Raw genomic sequence first — 25,763 nt, 5'->3', positions numbered from 1 at the left:
AATAGTTCAAGACCAGCCTGGGCAACAAAGTGAGACCCTATCTCTACAGAAATTAAAAAACTAGCCAGGTATGGCTGAACGCGGTGGCTCACGCCTGTAATCCCCGCACTTTTGGGAGGCCGAGGCGGGTAGATCACTTGCGGTCAGGAGTTTAAGACCAGCCTGACCAGCATGGTGAAACCCTGTCTCTACTAAAAATATAAAATTAGCTGGGTATGGTGGCGGTTGCCTGTAATACCAGCTGCTTGGGAGGCTGAGGCAGGAGAATTGCTTGAACCCAGGAGACGGAGGTTGCAGTGAGCTGAGGTGGCGCCATTGCTCTGCAGCCTGGGCAACAAGAGCGAAACTCTGTCTCAAAACAAAAAACAAATAGCCAGGCATGATGGCACATGTCTTTAGTCCCAGCTACTTGGGAGGCTGAGGCAGGAGGACTGCTTGATCCCAGGAGGTAGAGATTGCAGTGGGTTGTGTTTGCTCCACTGTACCCCAGCCTGGGTGACAGAGGGAGACCCTGTTTCAAAAAAATAAAATAGCAAAATAAAAATGTTAAAACTGTTCTTGCCTTGTAGATTGTACAGAAATAGGCAGAGGCTGGAAATGACCCCAGGCTGTAGTTGACTGACTTGTGTTCTAGGAAGGCCTCAGAAGCTTCCCACTCATTCACTCATTGTGTGTGCTTAGGCACTGGGGATACGACTGGACAAGACAAACAGTCCCTGGCCTCCTGGAGCTTTCAGTAGGTGGCGGGGGGGACAGACGTTAATAAAATATAACAAACACCAACCAGTGCTAGGAAGTTTGAAAGGAAATATATGCAATGCATGTATAGTTCAGGATCTTGATCTGGTTTATGGGTGGGGCAGGGCTAGGAAAAACTTTCCTGAAGAAGCAACATTTGAACTGAGACACAAAGGATGGGTTGGTGTTGACTGGAGGTGGGGTGGGGAGTGGAGAGGACATGGCATAAGCTGATGCCCTTAGGTGGGGGTGCTGGTTGCATGTGGGACTCAAGGAGTGCTTGGTGGCAGCTAGGAGTGGAGGTGACATAGCCTTTGGAAGAGGCAGGCCTTGGGCCAGGGCACGATTTTGTGTTCGTCTTAAGAGCTAGAGTCAGTGAAGAGTTTTAAGCAGGGTTTGACAAATAGGTTTTTTTTTTCTTCTGCTCCCAGAAAGATTGTTTTAGGCCATTTGTGCTGCTGTGAAAAAATGCCATAGACAGGGTAGCTTATAAACAATAGAAATTTATTTCTGATAGTTCTGGAGGCTGGGAAGCACCAGCAGATATGGTGTCTGGTGAGGGCTCACTCTGCTTTAGAGGTAGTGCCTTCTAGTGGTGTCCTCATAGCAGAAGGGGACAGGCAAGTTCCCGCTGGGGACTCCATCTATGTGTGTTTGTATATATGTATGTATGAATGTATCTTTCTAGATGTATTTTTCTCCTCAAATTCCTTTTACCACTCTGGCCTCTTTCATAAGGACCCTGATCTCATTCCAGAGGGCTCTGCCCTCATGACTTAAATGACTTCCCACAAGGCTTCCTTCTTAATACTATCATCTTGGGGACTGGGTCTCAACACATGAATTTTGTGGGGACACAGACATTCGGACTGTGGCACTGATGGTTTGGTCATGCCTAGTATTTTTTTTTTTTTTTTTTTTTTTGAGACAGAGTCTCGCTCTGTCGCCCAGGCTAGAGTGCAGTGGCCGGATCTCAGCTCACTGCAAGCTCTGCCTTCCGGGTTTACGCCATTCTCCTGCCTCAGCCTCCTGAGTAGCTAGGACTATAGGCGCCCGCCACCTCGCCCGGCTAGTTTTTTGTATTTTTTAGTAGAGACGAGGTTTCACCGGGTTAGCCGGGATGGTCTCGATCTCCTGACCTTGTGATCCGCCCGTCTCGGCCTCCCAAAGTGCTGGGATTACAGGCTTGAGCCACTGCGCCCGGCCGCCTAGTATTTTTATGTAACTAAGAGGATTATCGTGTTTGGGTATGAAGGGTTGATGTATTTAATGTACTGGCAAACAGATTTAAAAGTAGATAAATGCAAAGCTGAACCTATCTTGAGCAGTTGCTTCTTAATTGTTTCTGAGCGGTGGGTGTTGTGATGGGTGAAGCTTGCTTTGGCAGGCGTGTGTGTGGCTAGGGCCGGCCCACCCTGGTGGACTTCCTTTCCTGAAGCATTCCTAATGTCCCCTGGCATTGACTTCTGTCCTGCTGCACTTGCTTTGCTCATATGCACATTACCAGTTTCCTTAATCCGTGGAAATGACGATTTCTTGAGAAATGGAAGGAGGGTTCAGATGTGTTTGGGGTAGAGGTGTACCAGCTCCCACCTCACGTCTGAGGGGGGCGAACCAGTCTCCTCGCTCAGTTGCCTTTACCTTGGATCCACTGAGGTGCAGACTTCCCACCTCCAGTCAGAACAAAATACAAACAGTAACACCCCCTTCCTCTAAAGAAAGAAAAAGACCCCGCCGTTGTAGAAGTGACTGTCAGATTGGGAGAGGGAGAGGCATTTTCATTAGCAATTTTCCGTTCTGGTATTTATGTAGTGGGGTCTTAATGACATTCGATCAGGTGTACCCATATCCTATCAGGCCAGCCCTCAGCTGGGTATTGTTTGCTTTCACAGAGTGAATACAATGTGGAAATGGTAAACTGGATAGTGGTGACTAGTTAGTGGCTTCTGACTAGTATTCTGTTAAATACTCTGCCTGGAGTGCTCAGTTTACTGAAAACATCTTAAGCACTCAGATATGTGAGGGCTTGTGAGTGGCAAGACGCTGACAGGATCCCTGGGGAGACTGCGGCTTTGGGGATTGTCCAGCAGGCAGTAGCTTACCAGCCAGCACAGGAGGCCCTCATTCGGCTAGAGATTCAGGATGGTTTTGCTCCCTGATCTAGACTTTGAGTGTCTGCTGTTGTGTCCTACTGATGCATCACCTCCTGGGAGATTTTGTCAGTGCATTTCACTACTGTGCCTTTCATGCTTAGAGGATGCCAACACCTGTTAGATGCTTGTTGGCTAAATGCATGCTTTAAGCCCTCATGTCCTGTGTGTGTGTGTGTGTGTGTGTGTGTGTGTGTGTGTGTGTAGTGTGCTTTCATTCCATAGTCAAACGGACTTTTGCAGTGTCCATTTACTCAGCAAATATTTTTGAGCATCTGTCATATTCTAAGCACTATGCTTCTTGCTGCAAATACAGCAGTGAAAATTTTCCGTTGATTTAAGAAACTGTAGTGTTAACTCTAAAAATAGCTTAGCATCTGATGTAATCAAAGAATTGTAAGAGTTTTGAAAAACACATTGAAGAGGACCATGTTTGTCTGTAGTATTCAGCACTGGGAGATTAATATCACATGTCTGCAAGTTTTTGGATTCTGAGAGGTCTGGCACTTCTCCACAGGAAATGAAGGGGAGGGGGCATCCATATGTAAAATACTAATCTGGATATGGCCCAGGGCCAGAAATCTGTGATTTGTGTAATAATTTTGGTGAACATTGCAGAATTGGAGAGTTCTGTATAACTGATTATCAAGAAAAACTCCCTGAAGAAGGTGAGAAAGGGAGTTAGTAAATGTTGGTATGATTGTGTAGCTGCTCAAAGACTTAATTCCTCTTTGATCAGCAGCATGTTTCCCAGTAAGCTGGGAATCACCATCTTCTAATGAGTTTGCATGCTTGGCCATTTTCTTAGCCTTTGCAGAGACTGCCTGGGAGAACTGGAATCCAGTGTGAGAAGTGGGGATTTGGTAGCTGAGATCCTGTGTGCTTCTTCTTTCTGCCCCTTTCCTAGGCCAGTGCTACTGTACCAGCAGACTTTCCTTGAGCAGACTGCCTCTGGGCTGGGACTTGTGTCGCTGACTGTCAGATGGCAGGCTTGGCCGTGGCCTGGAGGTGGGCAGGCCAATGTTATCAGAGATGTTGATCTTGGATTACAGGAATTATTTCTAGGCAGCAAGCCCAGTATTCATTTTCCTCTCCAGCTCTCTGGTGTTCAGGAGAGGCTGTGCTTGCAGACAAGGTGGCCAACTTTCTGCTGTGCTTGCAGAGAAGGTGGCCAACTTTCTAAATGGATGCAGCCAACTGGCCATTCACCAAACAGACTTTGTTGAGCAGGAGTCAAGCTTTGCCTCTGGCCTCAGGGAGCTTTTGTGTCTATTTTGGGTGTGGTTAGGGCATTGTCAATAGGTGGCTCTGTGAGCTGCAGGAAGGCATCCATTGTTTTTGCTCAAGGGTCATTATCCCAAAGTTAGAACTGGAGAGACCCTCAGAGATCAGCCCCCTTCCCGTGCATGATACAGAGAGGAAACTTGAGTCCCACAGCTAGTTACCCTACCACTGAAACCTTCTCCAAACACATGAACAGTATTTTACCATTTAAACCCAGCAGTTTGATGATACTTGCTTTATATGTCTATCTTAATCCATTAGTAGAAAATTGGGCTTATTCTTTTTTTAGTAGTTGTATACGGAGACTCAAATTGTACCTTTAACCATTTTGTGTTGGGGCACAGATTTAGGAAGTTTAGTCACATGGAGGTTGGAAATTAACAGCACAGGTTATAAACTTCCAGTGGGGGTTGACTTGATAGGAGGCATCAGTGATGTTTTCCTGGCAGAGACTGAGGCCTGGTGCATCCCTTTTCAGAGGGCTTCTCTTTGGAGGCGGCTTTAGTTTTCTCTTTGGTTTGTCAAAGGAAAACAGGCAGTTGGCAGATGGCTATATCTTTTCATTCTGCTCTGTAAGGCATACCCTCTGGCCTTAGAAGTGAACCACTTTTTATACTGTTTACACAACTCTCTTGTGTATATTGTCCTAGAGGTAACATGCTGATAAGACTTTTTTTGTTTGTCTTTTAAAGGCAAATAGCTCCCTCAGAACTGCAGTTCTCAAGTTTTGTATGGAAAAGACTCCTCCTCCTTTCTGTTAAAATGCAGATTCTGGGGTTCCTCCCCTTTGGTTGGCAGGCCAGAGTGGGCCTCAGAAATCTGCATTTCTCTCTGGCATCCCAGCCCTTCTGCTGCAGATCTCTGTGGCTTCCCTGTGAAACGCTGCTGTCCTCTTGATGATGAATGTCCTCTTTGGCTGTGAAGAAAAGACTGACCCTGTATGATGGTGGCTTTCTAAGTGAACTAGAAATAACTAAACTGCGTGGGTGGAGACCAGTGAAGTGTGAGCCCTCCATCCTCAGGTTGAGTCTCTGTGGTTTATAACTGCATATCTTCTTTGCATTCTGAGTTTCTATGCTCCAGAGGAATGACTTTTGGCCCAATTCTCCATTAGCCCTAAGGTTTCTGTCTTCTGTGCTGATCGTAGTGGCTGGCAGACCCTGCATGCTAGGGTTCCTCCCTGAGCATTCAGAGGGAGGCTCCTGGAGGGAACAGTGTTCACTTGGCATCTTTGGGTATTTCTGGGAGGGTGAATTGCAATGATTACCACCACCAAAGAACTGGTAATTACTTTCAGATCCCCTAGCTTTTCACCAGAGAGAAGTGGGTAACAATGATGTAGGATGACCATCTGATACTCCTAAGACACCAGCTCCACCTTAAAACACTGTTAGAAATCACCGTGGTTCCCAAACATGCCTGTAAATTCACTGAAAGACTAGGCAGGTTCCTGGTACTGGGCTCTCCTGCCTCCCAAATGTCTGGTGGGTGGAGCCTGGGAACCTATCCTATCTCCATTTCCTAAAACTGCTTGTTAAGTCAGTCATTCTTTTGCCCTAGTTTTAGTTGAAAAACATCAAGCAGAATAATGTGGTATTGCATCGTGTGTGGAAGCCACTGTGGGCGGAGGTGGAGCAAGACTATCCAATAGGCCACAGGCTGTGGCTGCAGGAGTTGTTATTTATCGTGAGCTCATCCCTGGCTCTCTCACATTGTGCAATGGCAGAGCTGAGAGAGAACCATAGGAATGTAGCCCTGTGGTCACTTGGAGGCCTCATGTTCCCTTTCTCTCTGAAACAGAAAGCATTTTGACAGGCTTCTACATTTCCTGTAGGGACGAGCATGTCCGGAGAGTGGCCTTGTCCTTGCCCTTGTCTTGATGAAATCTGTGGCTCAGCCCAGCCCGGTGGCCTGGGCTGTGAGAGGCTTTGATGTGGCCAAATCCCTCACAAGCCCAGTTGTTTTCATTGCCCACTTTTCTGTGAACTCACATTTGCTCTTCTTTGTTCTAGTTGTAGGCCCTCTTCTTCTAGTCCATTACCCTTAGTTGCTAATCTCTGTTAAATGGTATTTGCTTAAAAAGGTACTTGCTGAATATGGGTTTAAGAAATGGCTTTTCTCTCAAGGTATTTGTTTTTTAAAAGGGGTGCTTGAGTGTTAGAGATGGCAGAACTCCTCAGACCAACACCTGCCAGAATGGTTGAGGCATGTGGCATCTTCCCAGGGAATGACTGCCTACCTCAACACAGACTATTCAGGGAAATTGATTATGGGTTCTAGGTGTGTGCTCAGCCTTTGAAAGGAGTTAGATTAGAACTATTTTAATAAGATATGATTATTTTGTAAGACATATGGATGCTAATTTTAAGATAGCAATTTTAAAAGATACAAAAGGAGGTTTTATTATGTTCACTAGAGGAATGGAGGTTTGTGACCTTGCATTCCGTTTTCCAAGGAGCCAGGAGATCTAGTATTTGCCTTCTCAGTCTCTGTTGCTGGGCTGAAACAGAAGATTTCAAAACCTTCCCGGGGGAAAAAATACATTTTTTTTTCCCCATTGGTGCTGGTCCAGATCCCTTGAGATTGTTTCCAGGTTCATGATTTTGAAACACTCAGGAAAAAATTTGGAACCTGAAATTATTTATCAGATTCGGGGTTATAGTCTGTTTTCTATTTGAATTTTGTTTTGTATTATCAGTCTGCTTACAATATTCTTGTGCTTTTTATTGCTTATGGAAGAAATTACTTTAGACATTTCTTAGAGATCCAGATATCCTTCCTTGGATTTAAGAAACAAAAATTCCTTCATTATGAGCAGTCATTGCATTCTTTTGAGAAATGGATACTCAAAACTATCCATGTAATTTAAATTGTTTTCTATGAGGTATGCAGACTTGACCCATTCTGTATATATATTTCCCTTCCTTGGCTCCTTCGTGATTGTTGGTTATGTTGTTCTTTTGGCTTATAAACATGGTGGGACCTGATCCATTGGGAAGGAACCCAGAGTTCATAACCCTAAGTGGGTGATTGAGGTGGTGTGCATCATATAGAGCATGTTGGAGTTATGATCGTTTGGTTGTATAAGGGATGTTGGCTGGCCTTGTAGATGAGATGTTTGAGCTGGATCTTGAGTGAGCAGGAATTTGTTAGGGAGGTGTTAGTGCAGTAGGAGCAGAGATTGTGAAGGCTTTTGTGGGCCTTTTGTGTGGGAGAAAGGTTATAGTTCTATGTGTGGGGCAGTGCGTGCCAGATTTCTTGACACTTGGAAGCCATGAGAGAGTTTTAAGCATGTAACATATATGACTTCATTGGCTAGGTGTCAGAAGAGAGTTTGGAGAGGGGAGACTGAGACAGCAAGTCCAGTTAGGAAGCTGTTGCGGAGGCCCAGGGGTAGACGAATCTGGAGACCCAGGGGTCCCGGCGTCAGGATGCATGAATCTGAAAGACTGACAAGGGAGTCCTTAGGAATAGGAGACCTGGCGATTCTATTATATCAGGATAGAGAAGTTTCTGTCCTCTCCATATTTGCTTGTGTGTGGTCTTGTTATTGCTCACAGCAGTCTAGTTTTGAGAAATGCTGTTAGAGCAGAATTGTGATTAAGAGTGGAAGCATGTTGGCCATTGTAGACTGATGGTCATGCCCTCTCCCAGTGACACTATGCCTAGGAACTTCTCTACTGATGTGGGGACCAGCATCTGATATAGTTTTATTTGTCCCTGAAGCCAACGCAGAGGTTTTTATTTGAACTTTGCTATTGATTGAGGCCATCAGCATTTCAATATTTGAGAAAAACCGTAGAGGAACTTGTGATTCCTGCTGAAATGCTGAGAGGATTGATTTTGTCTTGGACATGCTCTCTCATCCTTCCCCTTGATAGCAAGTAATGCAGACTAGGTTTAAATTTTGACTGTGCCAAGTGACTGTGAGATTTTGGGTAAACATGATAATACAGATAGTTGATACACAATGGTACTTTGTGTCAAATACTCTTCTGAGCTTAACACATGTTAAGTTATCATGGGTAAACATGATAATATAGATAATTGATACCTAATGAGTACTTGGTGCCAAACACCCTTTTGAGCTTAACACGTTAACTCGTTAATCTTCAATACCGTGAAGTAGGTTCCTATTATTATTATTTCAATTTTACCAGCAAGGAATCTGAGGCCTAGACAGTTTATGTAACTTACCTAACATAGCTAGCCAGTAGCAGAGCTGGGATTTGAACCTTGGCAGTTAGGCTCCAGGGTCCATGGGCAAGCAGATGATACTATTTGGGGAGAGATAGTTACGAGGGTTAAATGACAGTGTGTATAAAGTGAAAACATAGTGTCTGGCACACAGTAATTGTTTTATGGATGGTGTCTAATATAATATGCAAATATTACGGAAGAGTCTATATAATTTTAATACAGTTTTATAAAGAAAATTGATTTTCTACCAATTGGCTAGAAAATTGGTAGAAAATATATGGGTAGAGAATTTTCTATACATTTATGGGTAGAAAAATGTTTGGAAATACCAAAGTATTGATGGTGGTTATTTCTGGTGATGCAGCTATGTTCATTTTATTTTCTTCTTTGTTTTCCTGTATTTTCCAAATTGTCCTCAGCAGATGTAGATTGTTATTATTTGAAATAGAAGTCTAAAATATTTTTTTTTTTAAACTAAAGATTAATAGGAACTCACCAGACAAACAGGACTTCCCACAGTCCAGGAAGAGTGAAGAGCCCTGCAAAGTTACGGTGGTGTGAAACTCTACACCACGCTTAGTGACTTTTAAGTTGTTTGGTCTTTTTTCAGTTCGTCTTTGTCTATTAATTTATTTGTAGTGTTTTAGACACATATTTTCTTTGCTTTGCTTTCTTTGTGGGTTTAGAAAGCCCTTTACCTTCCAAGAAAATAGAAATGTTAGGACAGCAGTTTCTTGTGCTACTGGGGAGAATCATCAGCCCTCTTATAATCAGTGACTCCCTGCTGCCTGGAGCTGGCTTCCAGGGTTGCCCATGGGAGAAGCAGCTCCCGGGCTTACGGTTTGAAGTGTCTGTCCTTCTAGCTTTCAGTTTTGGGCTCGGTCTTGAAAGAGTGTTTTGTTTTCCTCGTCTACTGCATCATGGTGCACATGGCATTCATTTTCTGTGTAGAGTCTTGTGGCTGCTGTTTATACTTCAGTTTTAGCTAAACCTTCCCATGTGAATTTCTGCTATGCCACATTGCTTGATTTAAGTCCTATCTTCCCTTCCATACCTTTATAATTGGTGGAAATCTATACAATTGTTGTAAGAGGTAGAAAGAGATAGAAACTTAATTTTAATTATACAGGCCTTTTCTTCTACTGATCTAATGATTTTTATTAAATTTACTTATTTATTAAATTCATTCATTTAATGGTTTTTATTAAATACATTAGTTTGTTAAATCTTGAATTAAATTTGAAATTATTTTCTCTGATGATAGGTTTCTTACCCAGGGCATCACTTATTTTTTTCCAGATATTTGGCCAGTTGTCCTAATGCCATTATATATATTGTATATATAAATTATATATATATATTTGGAGACAGGGTCTCACACTGTCGCCCGGCCTGTAGTACAGTGGTACAGTTATGGCTCACTGCAGCTTCAACCTCCTGGGCTCAAGAAATTCTCCTACCTCAGCCTTCTGAGTAGCTGGGACTGCAGGCATGCACCACCACACCTGGCTAATTTTTGTACTTTTTGTAGAGAGGGGATTTCACCATGTTGGCCAGGCTGGTCTCGAACTCCTGGGTTCAAGTGATCTGCCTGCCTCTGCCTCCCAAAGTGCTGGGATTACAGGCGTCAGCCACTGTGCCTGGCCTATTATTATATTTTTAAGAGACAGGGTCTTGTTTTTGAGATGGAGTTTCGCTCTTGTTGCCCAGGTTAGAGTGCAGTGCCACGATCTTAGCTCCCTGCAATCTCTGCCTCCCAGGTTTAAATGATTCTCCTGCCTCAGCCTCCCGAGTAGCTGGGATTATAGGAGTGTGCCACCACACCTGGTAAATTTATATTTTTAATAGAGATGAGGTTTTACCATATTGCCCAGGCTGATCTCGAACTCCTGGGCTCAAGCAGTCTGCCTACCTCTGCCTCCCAAAGTGCTGGGATTACAGGCATGAGCCACTGTGCCTGGCCTATTATTATATTTTAAAGAGACAGGGTCTTCTGTTTTCATTTTTGAGACAGAATTTCACTCTTGTTGCCCAGGCTGGAGTGCAGTGGCACGATCTCGACTCACTGCAACCTCTGCTTCCTGGGTTTAAACGATTCTTCTGCCTTGGCCTCCCGAGTAGCTGCAATTACAGGAGTGCGCCACCACACCTGGCTAATTTTGGTATTTTTAATAGAGATGAGGTTTCACCATGTTGGCCAGGCTGGTCCCGAACTCCAGACTTAAGGTGATCTGCCTGCCTCAGCCTCCCAAAATGCTGGGATTACAGGAGTGTGCTACGGTGCCTGGTTAACCAAGAGATTGGTCTTGCTCTGTCGCCCAGGCTGGGTACAGATCTTGGCTCACTGCAAACTCTGTATCCTGGGCTAAAGGGATCCTCTAACCTTAGCCTCTTGAGTAGCTGGTTCTCACAAGTACATGCCACTGTGCCTGGCTAATTTTTTTTTTTGAGAGATGTGGTTTCACCATGTTGCTCAGGCTGGTCTCAAACTGCTGAGCCCAGGCGATTCACCCACCTGGGCCTCCCAAAGGGCTAGGATTACTGGCATGAGCCACTGTGCCTGGCCTCTAGATTTCTTAATTGGATACCTAGGCATTTTATGTTGATTATAATTATGAACTTGTTTCCCACTGTTTATTGTTGGCATAAAGGAAAATGTTTGCTTGCGCTGAATATCTCAGAGGTAGGAATTAACCAGATCTCATCCAGTTCTGTATTCTTAGTGCTAACTACTGGACTTGGCCCAAGTTAGGCTCTTAATAAACATTTGTCAAGCAAATGAACACTTTATGTACATGGTGTTGTCCCTTTTTCCTCTTTTGAACTACTTTAGCTACATTTCTAGGAATGGAATTGTGGGTCGAAGAATGTGAATATTATTATAGTTTCTAAAATGTGGTAAATTTTGATAGGTGGGCGTTGTTTACCAAAGGGAATAAAAGCTTAGATAAACTTGTTGTTTAGTGGAGATAATGAGGCCCGACTCCCTGTAGATGCTGCTGGATTGCTACCCCAGCCCCTCTCCTCACAATCATGCACTTCCCACTGGGAGTGGACCCTTAATATTTGTGTATTGAAATCAGTTAACTTGTAATCAAACAACTTTATTGTGGGACTTGTCTAAGCATCAAATTGAGAGCCGGTGGGAGGCTGAGGGGAGTCTCTGGGGCCCGAGAGAAGAAACAGGTGGCCAGGGCCTGTCTCACACATGAGTGGGCTTCTGGGTTTTGCGCTACAAGAGACCTGGGGACAGCAGGTTGTGGGAGCAGCTGGGGCATCACATGGTACTTCTCAGCCAGCTGTCAAGGACTGCATTCCCACCTCAAGCAGAACGCAGATGGCTTGCTTTTATTCTCCTAGCTGGTGCCTCATGTCTTGGCACCCAAAGGCAGCAGATGGCTGCCATGTAGAATTGTGACTACCCAATCCTTGTCTGCCCCTCTTCCTGAGTGGAAGAAACCCAGGACGTTCATGCAGCCATGTAGGAGACAACTACAATGGCTTTCCAAGATGTTCGGCTTTGTCTCATATTGGGATTGGTGCCATATTTGACCTGGGATTTCAGCAGTGTTGAGAGGAAGTAGCAACAATTGAACATGAGAGGATGAGTCAGATATTTGAGTGTTTATATTCAGGACACTGCGCAAGGCATCTTGGATCATATTGAGACCAGCAGGTCTGGCCTCTGCCTTTAAGGAACTTAGGTTAGTGAGGAACACGCAGGGAGTGCCCTCATCTCCATGGGAGGGTTACCTGGGCTACAAGATTCTCCAGGCTCCCCATTCAGAGAATGGAGACAGAATGTACCCCCAATCAGGGAAACCTGCTCTGAAGAGGTGGCCTTTGCATTGGACCTTGAAGGGTGAGTAGGAAGGAGCTGAGGAGACTGGTGTTAGGGGAGACAAAATGCACACCCAGGTCAGGGAAACCTGCTCTGAAGAGGTGGCCTTTGCATTGGACCTCGAAGGGTGAGTAGGAAGGATCTGGAGAGATTGGTGTTAGGGGAGACTCAGGAGCTGGCCTGGGTGAGGCATCAGACAGCACACACTAACACCTGGCTTCTTGCTGGGTGCTTGCCTAGAATCAGCTCTGGAGCTCTGCTTTGTCACTCTTTCTTCTAGCATGAGTGGAATGCCTGTCTGACTCTCCAGAACTTGGGACCACAGCATTTTTAATGGTCATTCTGAGGGGTGGGGGGCAGATGGTGATCCTTCCTGGTCCTCACTCCTCTGGCGGACATGTCTTTGGTGAATGCTGTGTGGTCCTGGTGGTAAGCTTCTGCGCTAACTGGCTCATTGTTACCAGCTGAGCTGAGGCTCAGCGGAGGGAACTCCTGGTGATAGACCCAGCAAGGCATTGTCTGTGCAGCCAGATCACTCGAAGGTCCTACTCACCCCACTTTGGGAGCACTGAATAAAGGCACTAAAGCTGTGAGCCCAGCATATGCCTGGGTTCCTAAAGAATGTTGGCCTCTCCTTGGACATTAATGGACCATGGAGTGGTTGGAGATACGGAGGTGCCTGTTTAAAGAGAGAAGTTATCTTGAGTCATAAAGTGCTGTAGAAGAGCAATGGTGTTGGCTGCCCCAAGCCCCCATGGGGACCCCATGCCCTTGGCTTATGTTATAATCCTGAGGTGCTGTTTCTTGCCAAGCCAGATCTCCCACCAACTTTGGCTCTCAAAATGGAATATATTTGCCATTGTCGTGTAGACCAGCTCTGTTGAGTAAAGATAAGATGTGAGCCACATACATACTTTTAAATTTTCAAGTAGTCACATTAAACCGGTAAAATTAATTTTAATACAATTGTATTTAATTCAGTGCATCCAAAAGATTTTATCATGTGGCGCTGGCCTCCTCTCATGTGCTCAGTAGTCACGTCTGGCTAGTGGCTATTGTGTTGGGCAGGGCAGATCTGAACCAATTTATTGGGACTGGGGCGATAAAGAGGCTGGTTTGTGATTATACATTTAAATAGGCCTGAGCCGAATCTCCATTTAGTCCTTCGCTGAAAGATACCAGATGGAAAACCCAGAGGCTTTTTGGATTTCTACTGATTTTGCTGTATTGTACTTGTAGTGGTGCTCAATCTTAGAACCTGTGTGTGTTTCTGTCTTTGGGTTTCGGCTCTCTTCAGAAAAGGCCCTTTGGGGCTTTTATGTCAAAGCACATGCCCCAGAGACATTTCAGACAACCTGGCCCCCAGCCTTTGACTAGCTAATTGGGGATTGAAGTAAAAAGTCTTCTAGTGATCTCTAGATTTTTTTTTTTTGAGACAGAGTCTCACTGTCGCCCAGGTTGGAGTGCAGTGGCACTGTGTCAGCTCACTGCAGCCTCCATCTCGGGTTCAAGCAGTTCTCCTGCCTCAGCTTCCCAAGTATTACAGGTGCCCACAACCACGCCTGGCTAATTTAAAAAAATATTTTTAGTAGAGACAGGGTTTTCACCATGTTGGCTAGGCTGGTCTCGAACTCCTGACCTCAGGTTATCTGCCTGCCTCAGCCTCCCGAAGTGCTGGGATTACAGGTGTGAGCCACCACACCTGCCTGTCTAGATTTTTTTTTTTGAAAGGAAACAAACCCAGTTAATCAGTATCTAGATTAACTGCCTTATTGACCAGATTTTACCCACCTTATTGACCAAATTTCTACAGTATGATAAAATAGCAGTCGTTGAAAGCATGTGATCTCAAAGTTTTACCCCGGGAATTTAGTGAGAGATGACTCAGAGGTTACTAATTGTTTCCCAGTTAGATTTAATACTCAGAGATTTAAAGGGAAAAGGATTTCTTGTAAAAAGCAGATTTTTCATGGTGCCTGCATTGTCAGAGGCAGCTGGAGAGGTTGGTTCAGATCTGTCCTAGTGAGTGTGTGCCAGCTTCTCTGAGCAGCCTGTGGCTCCTGAGCATAAATAGAAACACAGCTGTGTGTGCAGGCTGAACAAGAGGAAGTAGAGCAAGTGTCTGGACGCCTCCCTGGCTGGAGCAGAAGGCTCCCAGGGTGCTTAGCTCATCCGTGGCATGGGGATGGAAGGGCCAGGTAGTCAGGGAGCTGGTGGGAGGACCAGACACACACATTCCCCCCACCCAAACACACAGTTGCCTCTAAGGGTTTGGGGGTTTGGCAGACTGGGCTCACAGTATTGACTCCCTGTATGACCTAGACAAGTCACTTCCCTTTCTGGGCCTCTATTCACTCATCTGCAAAAATAAAGGGGAGGAACTGGGTGGGCTTTGGGCTCTGAATTTGGCTGTGGTTGTGTGTCTCAGTTCCTGACTTTCCTGGTGACTCTCCTCTCCCCTCCTATGGAAATGCTTGTGTGCTCTTTGCTCTGCCCCAGGGCCAGGCTGAGCTCCTGTGTCTACCCTGCAACCAGCCTGCCGCCAAAACTCCAGACTGCAATTCATGGATCTCTCAAGTGGGCTCATGGCCTCTGGCCTGAGCTAATCTCCTCCTTTATGCGAACTGTGCACCTGCCTTTCCCTCACCACCATTTTCACCAGCAGTACCTTTGTCTAATAATCTGATATGTGTCCTTCCCCAGTGCCCTGCGGAATTCCCCATTTCATCTCTTTAGGAAGGCACACAAGTCCCTTCAGGGCCAGGTCCTTGCCACTCACTGACCTCACCTCACTCCTGCTCTCTGACCTTTTCACTTTTGTAGACACTCCTCTCTCTTCCTGGAATCTATTTTCCTCTGGCCACTGCCTGCTTCCCATTTAAGACCAAGCTCTCCTGTATCATTTTCTGATTATTCATTCATTCACTATTCCTACATATATGTAGTCAGTAAATACTGACCTACTGTGTGCCTGGCACTGAGCTAGATGCTAGAGAAATGGAGACAACTTGGAGTTTGTTTCTTGGAGAAGATAGACATTAAACCAATACTTTGAAGCTTTTAAACCTGCATGTGGCAGGTGTCCTGAACTTTGAGTACCTTGTCCTTTGCTGCACCTCCCTCCTTGGCTCTTTGTCCTTACCCAGTGCTCTCCAGTCATGCCAGCCCTGCCTCACCTGCTCTGCTTTCTGTCATAGCACTTAATGCAGCATGGAAATTACTGGGTGTTTTTTCCTGTCTTTCTCACTAGGCCAAGCCCCAGGTCTGGGTATCTGATAGGTGCTTGGCAAATGTTGGTTAAATGAATGGATGAAATGGCAACTTGGCTGATAGTTGGAAGAACTTTCTGTAAAATACCCAAATATCATGTAATGAAGGCTTTTCTTTATCTGAGGCCAGGTATGCAAGTATCACTAAAAAGACTCAAGTTGTAGCCACAGCACCCAGAGGTTATCCTTTGTATCCTTTGCTTATAAGTAGTAGTAGTTTGTTTTAGGCCTGTCTCTTGCTGTCATGCCTGCAGAGCCATTTTCTTCACTGCCTCTGATCTTGGGAACCACTGTGTCTGATGTCTGCACATGTCACTGGATGCCAGTGTTGATGAAGTTCCCATAATTGTGTCATGGCAGCCTTCCTTCTTCTTGGGACTCCTTTGCAGGGGGCAGCCTGGAGACCTTAACCCATACCTGCAGTCTAGTTTGTTTATAGTTAGGTTCATTGTTCTGGGTTCTCTCCCCCGTCTTGGTTGATTTTTTTAAATAATATTCACTCTTTGTGTATATAATTCTATGATTTTGGACAAATGCATAGAATCATGACTTTACCACCAGAACCATGATACAGAACAGTTCTGTCACCCACAAATTCTTGTGCTGCCCCTTTGTAGTCAGCTGCTCCCCTTCCTGCCAAGCCCTGGCAACCACCGATTTGTTTTCTGTTCTGACAATTTTGCCTTTTCAGGGTGTTACATAAATGGCATCATATAGTATATAGCCGTTTGGGTCAGGCTTCTTTCACTTAGCAATATGCATTTAATATTTATCCATGTTGTAGGAATCAATAGTGTGCTCCTTTTTATTGCTAAATAGTATTTTATTGTATGGATGTGTACCACAGTTTTTTTTTTAATCCTTTCACCAGATGAAGTTCTCATTTTTTTGGCAATTATGAATAAAACCTCTGTACATACTTACATACAGGTCTTTGTGTGAATGTTTTCATTCCTCTTGGGTGGATATGTAGGGATGGGCTTGCCAGGTCACTTGGTAAGTGTATGTTTAACTTTATAAGGAATTGCCAAACCGTTTTCTAAAGTAGCTACACCAAGTTGCATTCTACCAGCAGCTTGTGAAAGTTCTAGCTGCCCTTCACCCTTGTCAGCACTTGGCATTGTCAACTTTTTGAAATATTAGCCATTCTGATAGGAGTGCCAGCTAGTTTTTAATCTGCAGTTTTCTTTGTATACTCTCAGATGCTGATGGAGTTTAAATATCGTTGTATGATGTGATTTGGCAAGGCCGTCATTCATACCTATGTAAGATTTTATTTCTGAAGATGGAATTTATAGTTGCTCAGAGCAAAAGAGCAGCAGTATTATCACACCTTCCTAAACAGTTTTGAGGAAAATGTTATGCTGCATTATTCTTTAATTTTAGAATTTAAAAAGACTTCTTATTAACTGGGTTCAATTCTTCATGTCACAATTGCTGTTTGCTTGACCAACTCATCATGAGCAAAAGCTACTAATCTTGTATCTGAAGTTTCCTTGATCTGTTCATCTTAACTCTCATATGGCAAGCTGAACAGTCTGTACGCATAAGACATAATATTTTTTAAGCTCTTCATATTATTGGTGGCCATAACATGTTTTTCCCTTCCCTCTTTCTAGGCTCCCAATCGTCAACTCATGACTTACTGGTTACAGGAGCTTCAGCAGAAGAGATGGGAATATTGTAACAGTCTCGACATGGTCAAGTGGGACAGCAGGACCTCTCCAACTCCCGGGGATTTTCCTAAGGGTCTTGTAGCCAGAGATAACACCGGTAAGGCAAAAATAAAGGGGAGCTGGGTCAGTTATTTGTGTGAGCCATTCGATACCACATATGAACTTAGCAGTGAATGAAAATGATTTTAGAAAGAAAATAATAGTGATGCTACCTTATGAGTGGAGAGCATTCCACAGTTACCCAGCGCCTCCATGTACGAAGCTTATGCAAGCCCAGTGATGGCCTTGGAATCAGGCAAGGCCAGTGCCAAGCATATGGAAGAGATGATACGACTAAGGTCAGCATGTAGTAAGTTGTGGTGCTGTAAGTCTAATTCTGACTGCAGGGCCAGCCTTTCTACCACACCTAATGATGGAGCACTCGTGCCTAAATAGTCATGCTTGGGCAGACTTGCCAAGGTTAACAGGTGTTTGTATACACTAGGAAGGTATTCGCAAAACATTCCACTTATAATTCTCTAGTGTTTCTTAGGAAGACTTTAACCTTCAAACATTGATTTAATTCTGTCCTGGATTCGTGGCATTTCTATAACTCAGGGTAATCCCTGGCCATTTGCAGCATGGAGATAACCTCTAGAAAGAACAGGACAACAATTATTTGCTGCCCATACTACCCCCACTGCAAAGACTGTGGAGATGGTACTATTTTTGGCCCCCGCTCTCCATACAGGGCAAAGAACACATCCAGAAAAACAAACAAATAAATACAAAAGCCTCCTAAGCTCAGAAGTAAGGTCTAAAAAGCCCAGGCCATCGTACTAGTATTTTTGGAAGACACATGGAGCATACATTAAAAGAAGTAGACAACAGTGAGGACTGGTTCTAACAGTTTCATACAGAGATGTTGTCTGCACTTAATAAAACCCGTGGGACCCTTTGCTCAGCAGAACACAGGGCTGCATCCGAGTTGCCTGTCCCACCAAGGATGGTGTTGGCACATGTGTGGCTGATTTACTCCAGAAACAAATGCGTTCTTAGACAAATTTTTCATCTCCAAATTTGCCAGTCTTGTTTTTACTTGTCCCAGTATTTTTCAGTAGGTTAATCCTCTTATCAGTGAGAAATTACTATATATGCTTTGTACCTGTTGATATATTTTCTGTGAGAGTTTTTGAGTCACTTTCCCGACGGACTTAGCACTCTGACTATTCCAAGTTCTGAGGCCATGCCTTTATTTTCAACTTTTTGCCCCCTTATGTTTAGTTCAGGGTCAAGTCACTGGTAACTGAGTTGTTTTGAAAGCCACTCTTATAGTGCTTTTCATCAAAAGGAGCTCCTAACTGAGTGTCTGAGTCACTTGGAACATTTGGAAATCCTGTGGGAACAGGCAGTGTTCATGAGCATAGCCACTGCCTTTGGCACAGGAGGTGCTTGATTTGCCTCAGTTCCTTTGTTCCGAGGACACCAAGTGCTTCTTTCTAGCAAAGACTCAGGGATATTAAACCAAAAGGAGGATAAAGAAGTGATGCTTATCCCTCTAGTCTCTTTATAACAGCTGTTCTTCCTCCTTCTAAGCCAAAATGCTGTGATTAGAGAGCCAGAGAAAACATCTGAAGCCCATATTTGTTTTTCCTCCTTTGATTTGGGGACTCCAGGTATCGAATTTAGCATTTGAGTAAATGCCCTCTGACATTTACTCATTCATTCAGCAGAGTTGGCACTCAAGATGAACTTTGTCCATCTCCTCACAGAATTTCTAGTCAAGCAGGGTGGTTGTGCAGATAAAAAATGAGAGAAATGTGAAATGTGAGGGAAGGGTGCATGCTGGTACCATGGGCTGTAAGTAGGCTCTGCATAGCTTCTGGCAGTTAGGGCCTCTCTGAGGAAGTGCATCTAAGCCAAGGCCTGGAGGATGGCTAGGAATTAGCTAGGTAGAGAAGCGGGGAGGCAGATGACAGGGCTGGACTTCAGTGCCTTCCCAGAGCTGCAGTCAGGATGGCTACCGGCTGGAAGCAGTTGTGGGGTGCAAGTTGAACCTGGGGGCACACCCGGGACCCAGAGCCAGAGCTGGGGGAGAGCCTAGACTGCTGGCCTTGGGATTTTGGACTTTATCCTGAGAGCAATGGAGTGCCTTTGAAGATTTTATTGATAGAAATGACTGTAACTTTAGACTTCTATTAATTTTTAGATAGCTTCTGAGAACAAGGAATGAAACTTTGGGCCCCAGAGCAGTATGTGAGACTGTAATAGTTCAGGAAGTCAAAAAATCTAAAGCAGGAAGTCGAGAAGAAAAGCTTGTATTTTAGACCCTTTTGTTTCATCATCAGAGATCAAATCGGTTCAAAGATAAATTGTGTTGTGTTATATGGCAGTGCTCTGTGAAATTTCTAAAGCCATGCTTGTAGTTATCTGCTCAGCTTAGCCTACTCTAGCAAGAATTAAAGAAGAGTGTTTTTATAACTGATTTGCATTAAAAATAAATTTTTTCCTAGTATTGTCTCGTGGTCACCCAGTTGTTTGGAACATTTTGGTTTGTAGTCTAATGGGCTTCACCCATCAGGACCCTCCTAGCGCCTAAAGTCAATATGGGGAAAAATATAGGGGATTAACATTTTCCACTGATAGCTAGTTGTGTATCTTAGAAGGCAGCTCTACCTCATGGAAGAAGCCCTGTGGGCCTGTGAGTCTTGGGGATATTTACTAGTTGTCAGACTCTAAGTAAGTCATTTATCCTGTAGTACAGGGGTAGGAAACTGTGGCTCTGGGAATTGAAGTTTGTTCACCCTCCTTTGTAGTTGTTATAAGGATCAAATGGGAAACTGCATTGTTAAGTGTAAAGAGCCATATGTATGTGTATATACACATATATTATCTATTGTATACATATGTATGAGATAATATCATTTTGAAAGGGTTAGCATTATGTTCAGCTGTAATTAACAAGAAACCTTCCTAATAAGGACTTACACATAGGGAGTAATTTGTCTCACATGATAAGCAGTTTATGGCTGGCATAGCTACTCACTAGTGCCGCTGAGGGGCCCAAGCTGTCTCTGACTCTGTTTTCCATTGCTAGAGTGTATTAGCTTTCCTGCTCATGCTAGCTGCCCCTGGGGGTGGCACTTACATCAAAAAGCAGAATGCTTTCCCAGAAACCTGTGGCTTATGCATCATTAGCTGGAACTGTCACATGGCCATTCCTAGCTGGAAGGAGTCTGGGAAGCCAAGTATTTTAGCTGAGCACATGGCCATGATCAAAACCAATGTTTATAAGTAAGGAAAAGCTGGATTGAATATTCATTAAGGAGCCAGCACTGTCACATAGTTGCTTACATTAATTTTTTTTCTAGAATCTGTGTTGAGTAAGAGACTTTCCTGTGTGTGATTGGAACTTGCAGCTTTATTATTAGTCAATATCTGTTCTGTCTGCCTTCTATTTTGTAGCCTGTCCTCTGAAGGCATGCCATGCCTCAAATACCATTCCACATTGTCTTCTGTGTTTGGATAGATAAAGACCTAGTTTCAACACAAAAGAATAATTTGCATAAAGATACAATCAGGGGTCCACAAACCTTTATAGCTGTTGGGAATGAGGTAACTAGAACCCAAAGGAGGTGCCCATAAATGACTAATAGCCTCATTACAGGATGTATGTCTAGCACATTCTGTTTACTTCATTCCCCACATAAACTAATGAGCAAATAAGCCGGGGTAACAAGATCCTGCTTTTTTAAAAAAACTTCTTGAAAGTTCATGAGTACTAAAGCATTCATGGTCATAGCAGGCTCAAATGCCCAAGTGCCTGTTTGAATATGGATGGTGTTTCTTTCTTATTTATTTATTTATTTTTATTATTATACTTTAAGTTCTAGGGTACTGGATGGTATTTCTTGCAGAACATTGTATTGTGAAGACAGTTTGAAGGATGACCACACATTTCCTCCCCTGAAGCAGCTGCGTCGGGTAGTTGAACTGTTACACCCTTAACAGCTTGTGTGCAAGGGGATGGTGTGGGAGGAGTAGCTGTAACTTTCAGTCCTCAGGCAGCCTGAGCAGCGCCCTCGGTGCGGGGTGCAGGGTGTAGAGGGCTGCCAGAAGGAAAGCTATTAGGTGGAATGCAGGCCCCGCGTTGGCAGTGCCACAGGAATTACACATCAACCTTTAATGTCATGATTCCATACAGAGATCAAGGAAGCTGTGCTTTTGTGTAATCCTTGTAAAATGCAAAATGCCATCTGTTATTGTGAAGTATCGGTAGTTATCAGCATTGTATCTGAGAGACAGCATGGAGAGAGCTTATGGGACCTTGAGCACATCATGATTTCCCCATCTGTGAAGCAAGATGCTCTCTGAACCAGGTTCCTTCTGGTTTGAAGGTTCTGTGAAAGTCAGGTTGTGAAAGAATGTGACTGTGGGAGGGAGGGTGTGAGGGAGATGCTGAGTGGGGTTAGATTGCAGTTCTGTCTGGGAGGAGCCTGCTGGATAGGGTCGGAAAGGAGACTATCTGGAACAAGCTTGGAGTTTGGTGTCAGCAGGGACATCTTCAGCCTAGATTTGGTGGGACATAATGCAGGTGAATACAGGGGTTGATGTGGCTGTGAATGAGGGCAGGGGCAGTGGCTGAGTCAGGTTGCAGGAAAACAGGGAGGAATGGGAAAGGAAAAGAGGGAAACCCCCACCCCAATTCAGGGAATCTGTCAGAGGCAAGGTGGCAGGAGAGAGGAAAGTCAGGAAGGATGATGAGTATAAATCCATTCAAGAACTGCAGGAGCCTTTGCTGCCTTCTGCCCGATTGTTTAAACCCACAGAAGGCCTTTTCTCCTATGCCATGTTAGCAAGTTCCTGTCTTTCATGGATTAATTTGGTCATTTAACCAATATTTATTTAGACACCCCTCTGCTAGGTGTTGGATATGCAGCTGTTAGCAAATCACATAGAGGTTCACTTCCCACAGAGTTGTGTCCTTGATGGGGGTAGGAGACAGGCAGATGAATAATTAACCAGACATATGGACTGGCCTATGCTGTGGCCTGTCAGGACCCAGTGGTTTGCCGCCTCTTTTTTTGGTGCTTAGATGCACGCTGTGTTCTCGCTTGGAAGATATTTCTGTTCCTCCTGACTGGTCCTTCACAATCTGTATTAAAACTCACATTGGTAAATAAAAAAAAATTTTCAGGTTGAGCCCACCCTGTCTTCCTCCAGCTCCCAATGTTGACACCCACACTTTCGTTTGCTGTGTCCTTAATGAAAAGTCTGCTTTTCATTAAGATGCATATGGGGACAACCCTTTCCCAGTGTTCTTTTCTCCTTTCTTGGATGCAGCTACAGGCCTGGGTTGAGTTTTATGAGAATTCTCCCACTGTACACAGTTCTGTGCTCTGCAGAAGTTGCTGGCGGAGCACCTAGGCCTAACTGAGACAGCAGGAGAGGAGAGGGAATACTCACTGAGGCAGTCCAGATGTAGGCAGGAGCCGCCCCTGTGCAGGGAGTCCCATTAGGAGGAGACTTTGAGCATCATGTTTTAGAATGCAGCAAGTGGGAAGGGCTGTTGGAGACCAGGGAGGCTGGAGACCAGGGAGGAGAAGCCAGCAGCTCCAGGGAGGCTGAGACTGCCCGGGGTCACACTGGATTTAGAGGCGGTGCTAGAATCAGAACCTAGGAAATGGGAACAATGCAGTCGGAAACTCCCTCAGAGTTTTCATTTAGGCATTTGAAAATGTTTAAAAAGGACAGAGGTCTAAACACCAAAAACCGTCAGGCACAGACTTTCTTTCCCCACTGAAGCTGTAAGACAAAAGACATGTTCATGAACACCAGTCCAGCCTCTTAAAATCTTCGAGGAAATGTTGCCATGTCCTAGTTTGTGTTTTCCCTTAATGTCCTCCTTGAGGTGGTTCCCTGCATGCTAATGTTAGGACATGTATTGAGGAGAAGCCAGCAGCTCTGCTTTCATTAAGTACATCTCACATGGTCTCTTAAAAACCAAAAACCAGACAAAAATAACAGTTACAGCAAAAATGTATTAAGCTGGAAAAGAGCTTCTTTTTCAAGTCAGATAATTACTTTTAGAAATTGTCCTCCAACATGTTCCTCCCTGGTCTCTGGTCCCTTTTCTCCACCCCTCCCTGGGGCCTCTGAGTTCCTCAGGAAGTATTTCCAGTATGGGCTGTGGATTGCTGCAAGGCCTGGGGTTTTCTTGGTAATAGGCACTTTGCCACATAAGCATTTGACAGTCCAATCTCGCAGAGAGGCCGTTCATCACCTTGCTACTAACCCACACAGGAAGAAGAGGCCAGACTCAGCCTGTAGTAGAAATCCGTACAGTTTGTTGTGTTTATTTCCTGATTTGGCTCAGAACTGTGATGATTGTTGTAAGACCAGCCTTTGAAGTAAAGGAGTTTGTGCTGCGCCCGTACTCCATATACCTGTAAATTGACACACGCGCTCACCAACATTGAGCACCCCCCGCCCCCCACTCCAGGTACTGTGCCCTCCTCTGGTAGGTACACTCATCTCTACCTGCCTTGCGATATTTGTATACTGCAGGGGCAGGTGTCCGGGTTCTGGCTCTGGCTCTGGACTTTAGTGTCCTGATGGAGAAAGTAGGTAAGGAGACTAGACTGGATTAGTGGGGTTTGAACTTTTTTTTTCTTTTATTTGCTGGAACCTCTTTTCCAAATGAAATCTTAAAGGGAACCCCAGTACATAAAAGGTGAAGAGAGGAACTGCTGAGGATGAAACTGAGCATGGGGCCCCCATCCTCTTCTCCCTCTGGAAGTCCCCCAGGCATCTCCTGAAACCCTAAGACTCAGAGGAAGGGTCTGGATCCCAAGGACTCTGTATTTATTCTGTGGTGACTTGGAGCTTGACATGTTACTGTTTTACTTTTGTCTGTCTCCTGGACGTGTTCTCCTTTATGGGGAAAGTTCTGTCTCATCGGTTGTTGTGAGGCCCTCGGTGCCTAGTGCTTAATACATGATAGTAAAACCAAGAACTGGCAATCTGTGGTTATTTGTAACTTCTTGCCTCTTGACTCAAGAGGCTGCAGTGAGCCGCGATCACACCACTGCACTCCAAGCCTCAGTGACAGAGTGAGATCCAGTCTCAACAAAGTAAAAAATAAAAATAAAAAAATAAAATGTGTACTCTATTACCAAGCCTGTAATTCTTCTGTTCCCAGCACACCGTCTTGCTTTTCCTAGTCAGAACCCTACTGTAAGCCATGCATTGACTCTTCTGGCCAGAGCCAAATTACCCTGATAGATACACAGCAGTTGTTTACTCATGCCACACCCAAGATACTCTCCCGGTGTGTTTTTGAAGCCCTTCCCACACTGACTGGTCAAGTCAGAACCTGCCTACACAGTGCAGGCTCATCATGCGACATTCAGTACGTTGCTCTCCAAGCCTGAGCAGCCCAGGAATGCCTGCTCTCTGTTTCGTTTACCAGCGCTCAGTGACCTTTAGCAGAGACCTGTTCTTGCTGACTGTGGTTTTGTGCTCCTCTGATTAGAAACGAATTTTTCTTGGCTGGGTACAGTGGCTTACACCTGTAATCCCAGCACTTTGGGACGCCAAGGTGGAAGAATTGCTTGAACCCAGGCATTCAAGACTAGCCTGGGCAACATGGCAAACCCTGTCTCTACAAAAAAACAAAACAAAACAAACAAACAAAAAAACCCCAAAAATTAGCTGGACATGGTGCGTGCCTGTAGTCCCAGCTACTTGGGAGGCTGAGGCAAGAGGATCTCACAAGCCTGGGAGGTTTGAGGCTGCAGTGAGTCGTGTTCACTGAGATCCTATCTCGAAAGAGAAAAGAATTTTTCTTGAATATCAGTGGTCAGCAGTCAATTCTGATTTCACAGAAAGAGATGGTTCATTTTGTTGATACAGAGATACTTTAAAAAGAAGTGTAGATCAAATTGATTATTTTAAAGTAATATTGAATTATGTTTACAAGCATGTCCTATTCTCAGAGAGATTATGCCATTTGGCATGGGAGAATTCTACCACTGAAACACCAGTGCAGATTATGTCATTTGGAAGAATACAAAGTATTTGTAGTTAGAAATGTTTTTATCAGCACAGTGGCTCATGTCTATAATCCCAGCACTTTGGGAGGCGGAGGCGGGTAGATCACCTGAGGTCAGGAGTTCGTGACCAGCCTGGCCAACATGATGAAACCTCGTCTCTACTAAAAATACAAAAATTAGCTGGGCGTGGTGCCGGGTGCCTGTAATCCCAGCTACCTGGGAGACTGAGGCAGGAGAATCACTTGAACCCATGAGGAGGAGGTTGCAATGAGCCAAGACTGCACCATTGGATTCCATCCTGGGCAACAAGAGCGAAACACTCCATCCTGGGCAACAAGAGCCAAACTCTGTCTTGGGAGAAAAAAAAAGAAAATTTTTTATCAAAAAAAAATTTTTTAAGTAACTTTTTATTTTGGGAAATTTTAAACATATACAAAGAATAACATAATATTACCTCCAGGTTTATTAGGTAGTTGCAGCAATAATTACCCCTTTTGTTTCATTGATATCCTGCTTTGTTATTTTGAAGCAAATAACATGTTACCTGAAGCAAATATTACTATGTATTTGTT

General features: G+C 44.4%; 1 protein-coding gene across 1 annotated transcript in view; it reads left to right on the top strand.

Moving 5' to 3' along the window:
* The window catches only part of TBC1D2B (TBC1 domain family member 2B), an 83,395-nt gene that overhangs the window by 7,131 nt on the left and 50,501 nt on the right, over positions 1-25,763 (top strand). Inside the window, exon 2 of the mRNA XM_026449629.2 lies at positions 17,102-17,255. Coding sequence (XP_026305414.1) covers positions 17,102-17,255 — 154 coding nt within the window. The remainder of the gene's footprint in view (positions 1-17,101; positions 17,256-25,763) is intronic.

The sequence above is a fragment of the Piliocolobus tephrosceles genome, chromosome 6 (assembly GCF_002776525.5).
Source record: "Piliocolobus tephrosceles isolate RC106 chromosome 6, ASM277652v3, whole genome shotgun sequence".
Classification (NCBI taxonomy): domain Eukaryota; kingdom Metazoa; phylum Chordata; class Mammalia; order Primates; family Cercopithecidae; genus Piliocolobus; species Piliocolobus tephrosceles.
The sequence above is the reverse complement of the archived record's forward strand: the minus strand, read 5'-3'. Positions and strand labels throughout refer to the sequence as shown.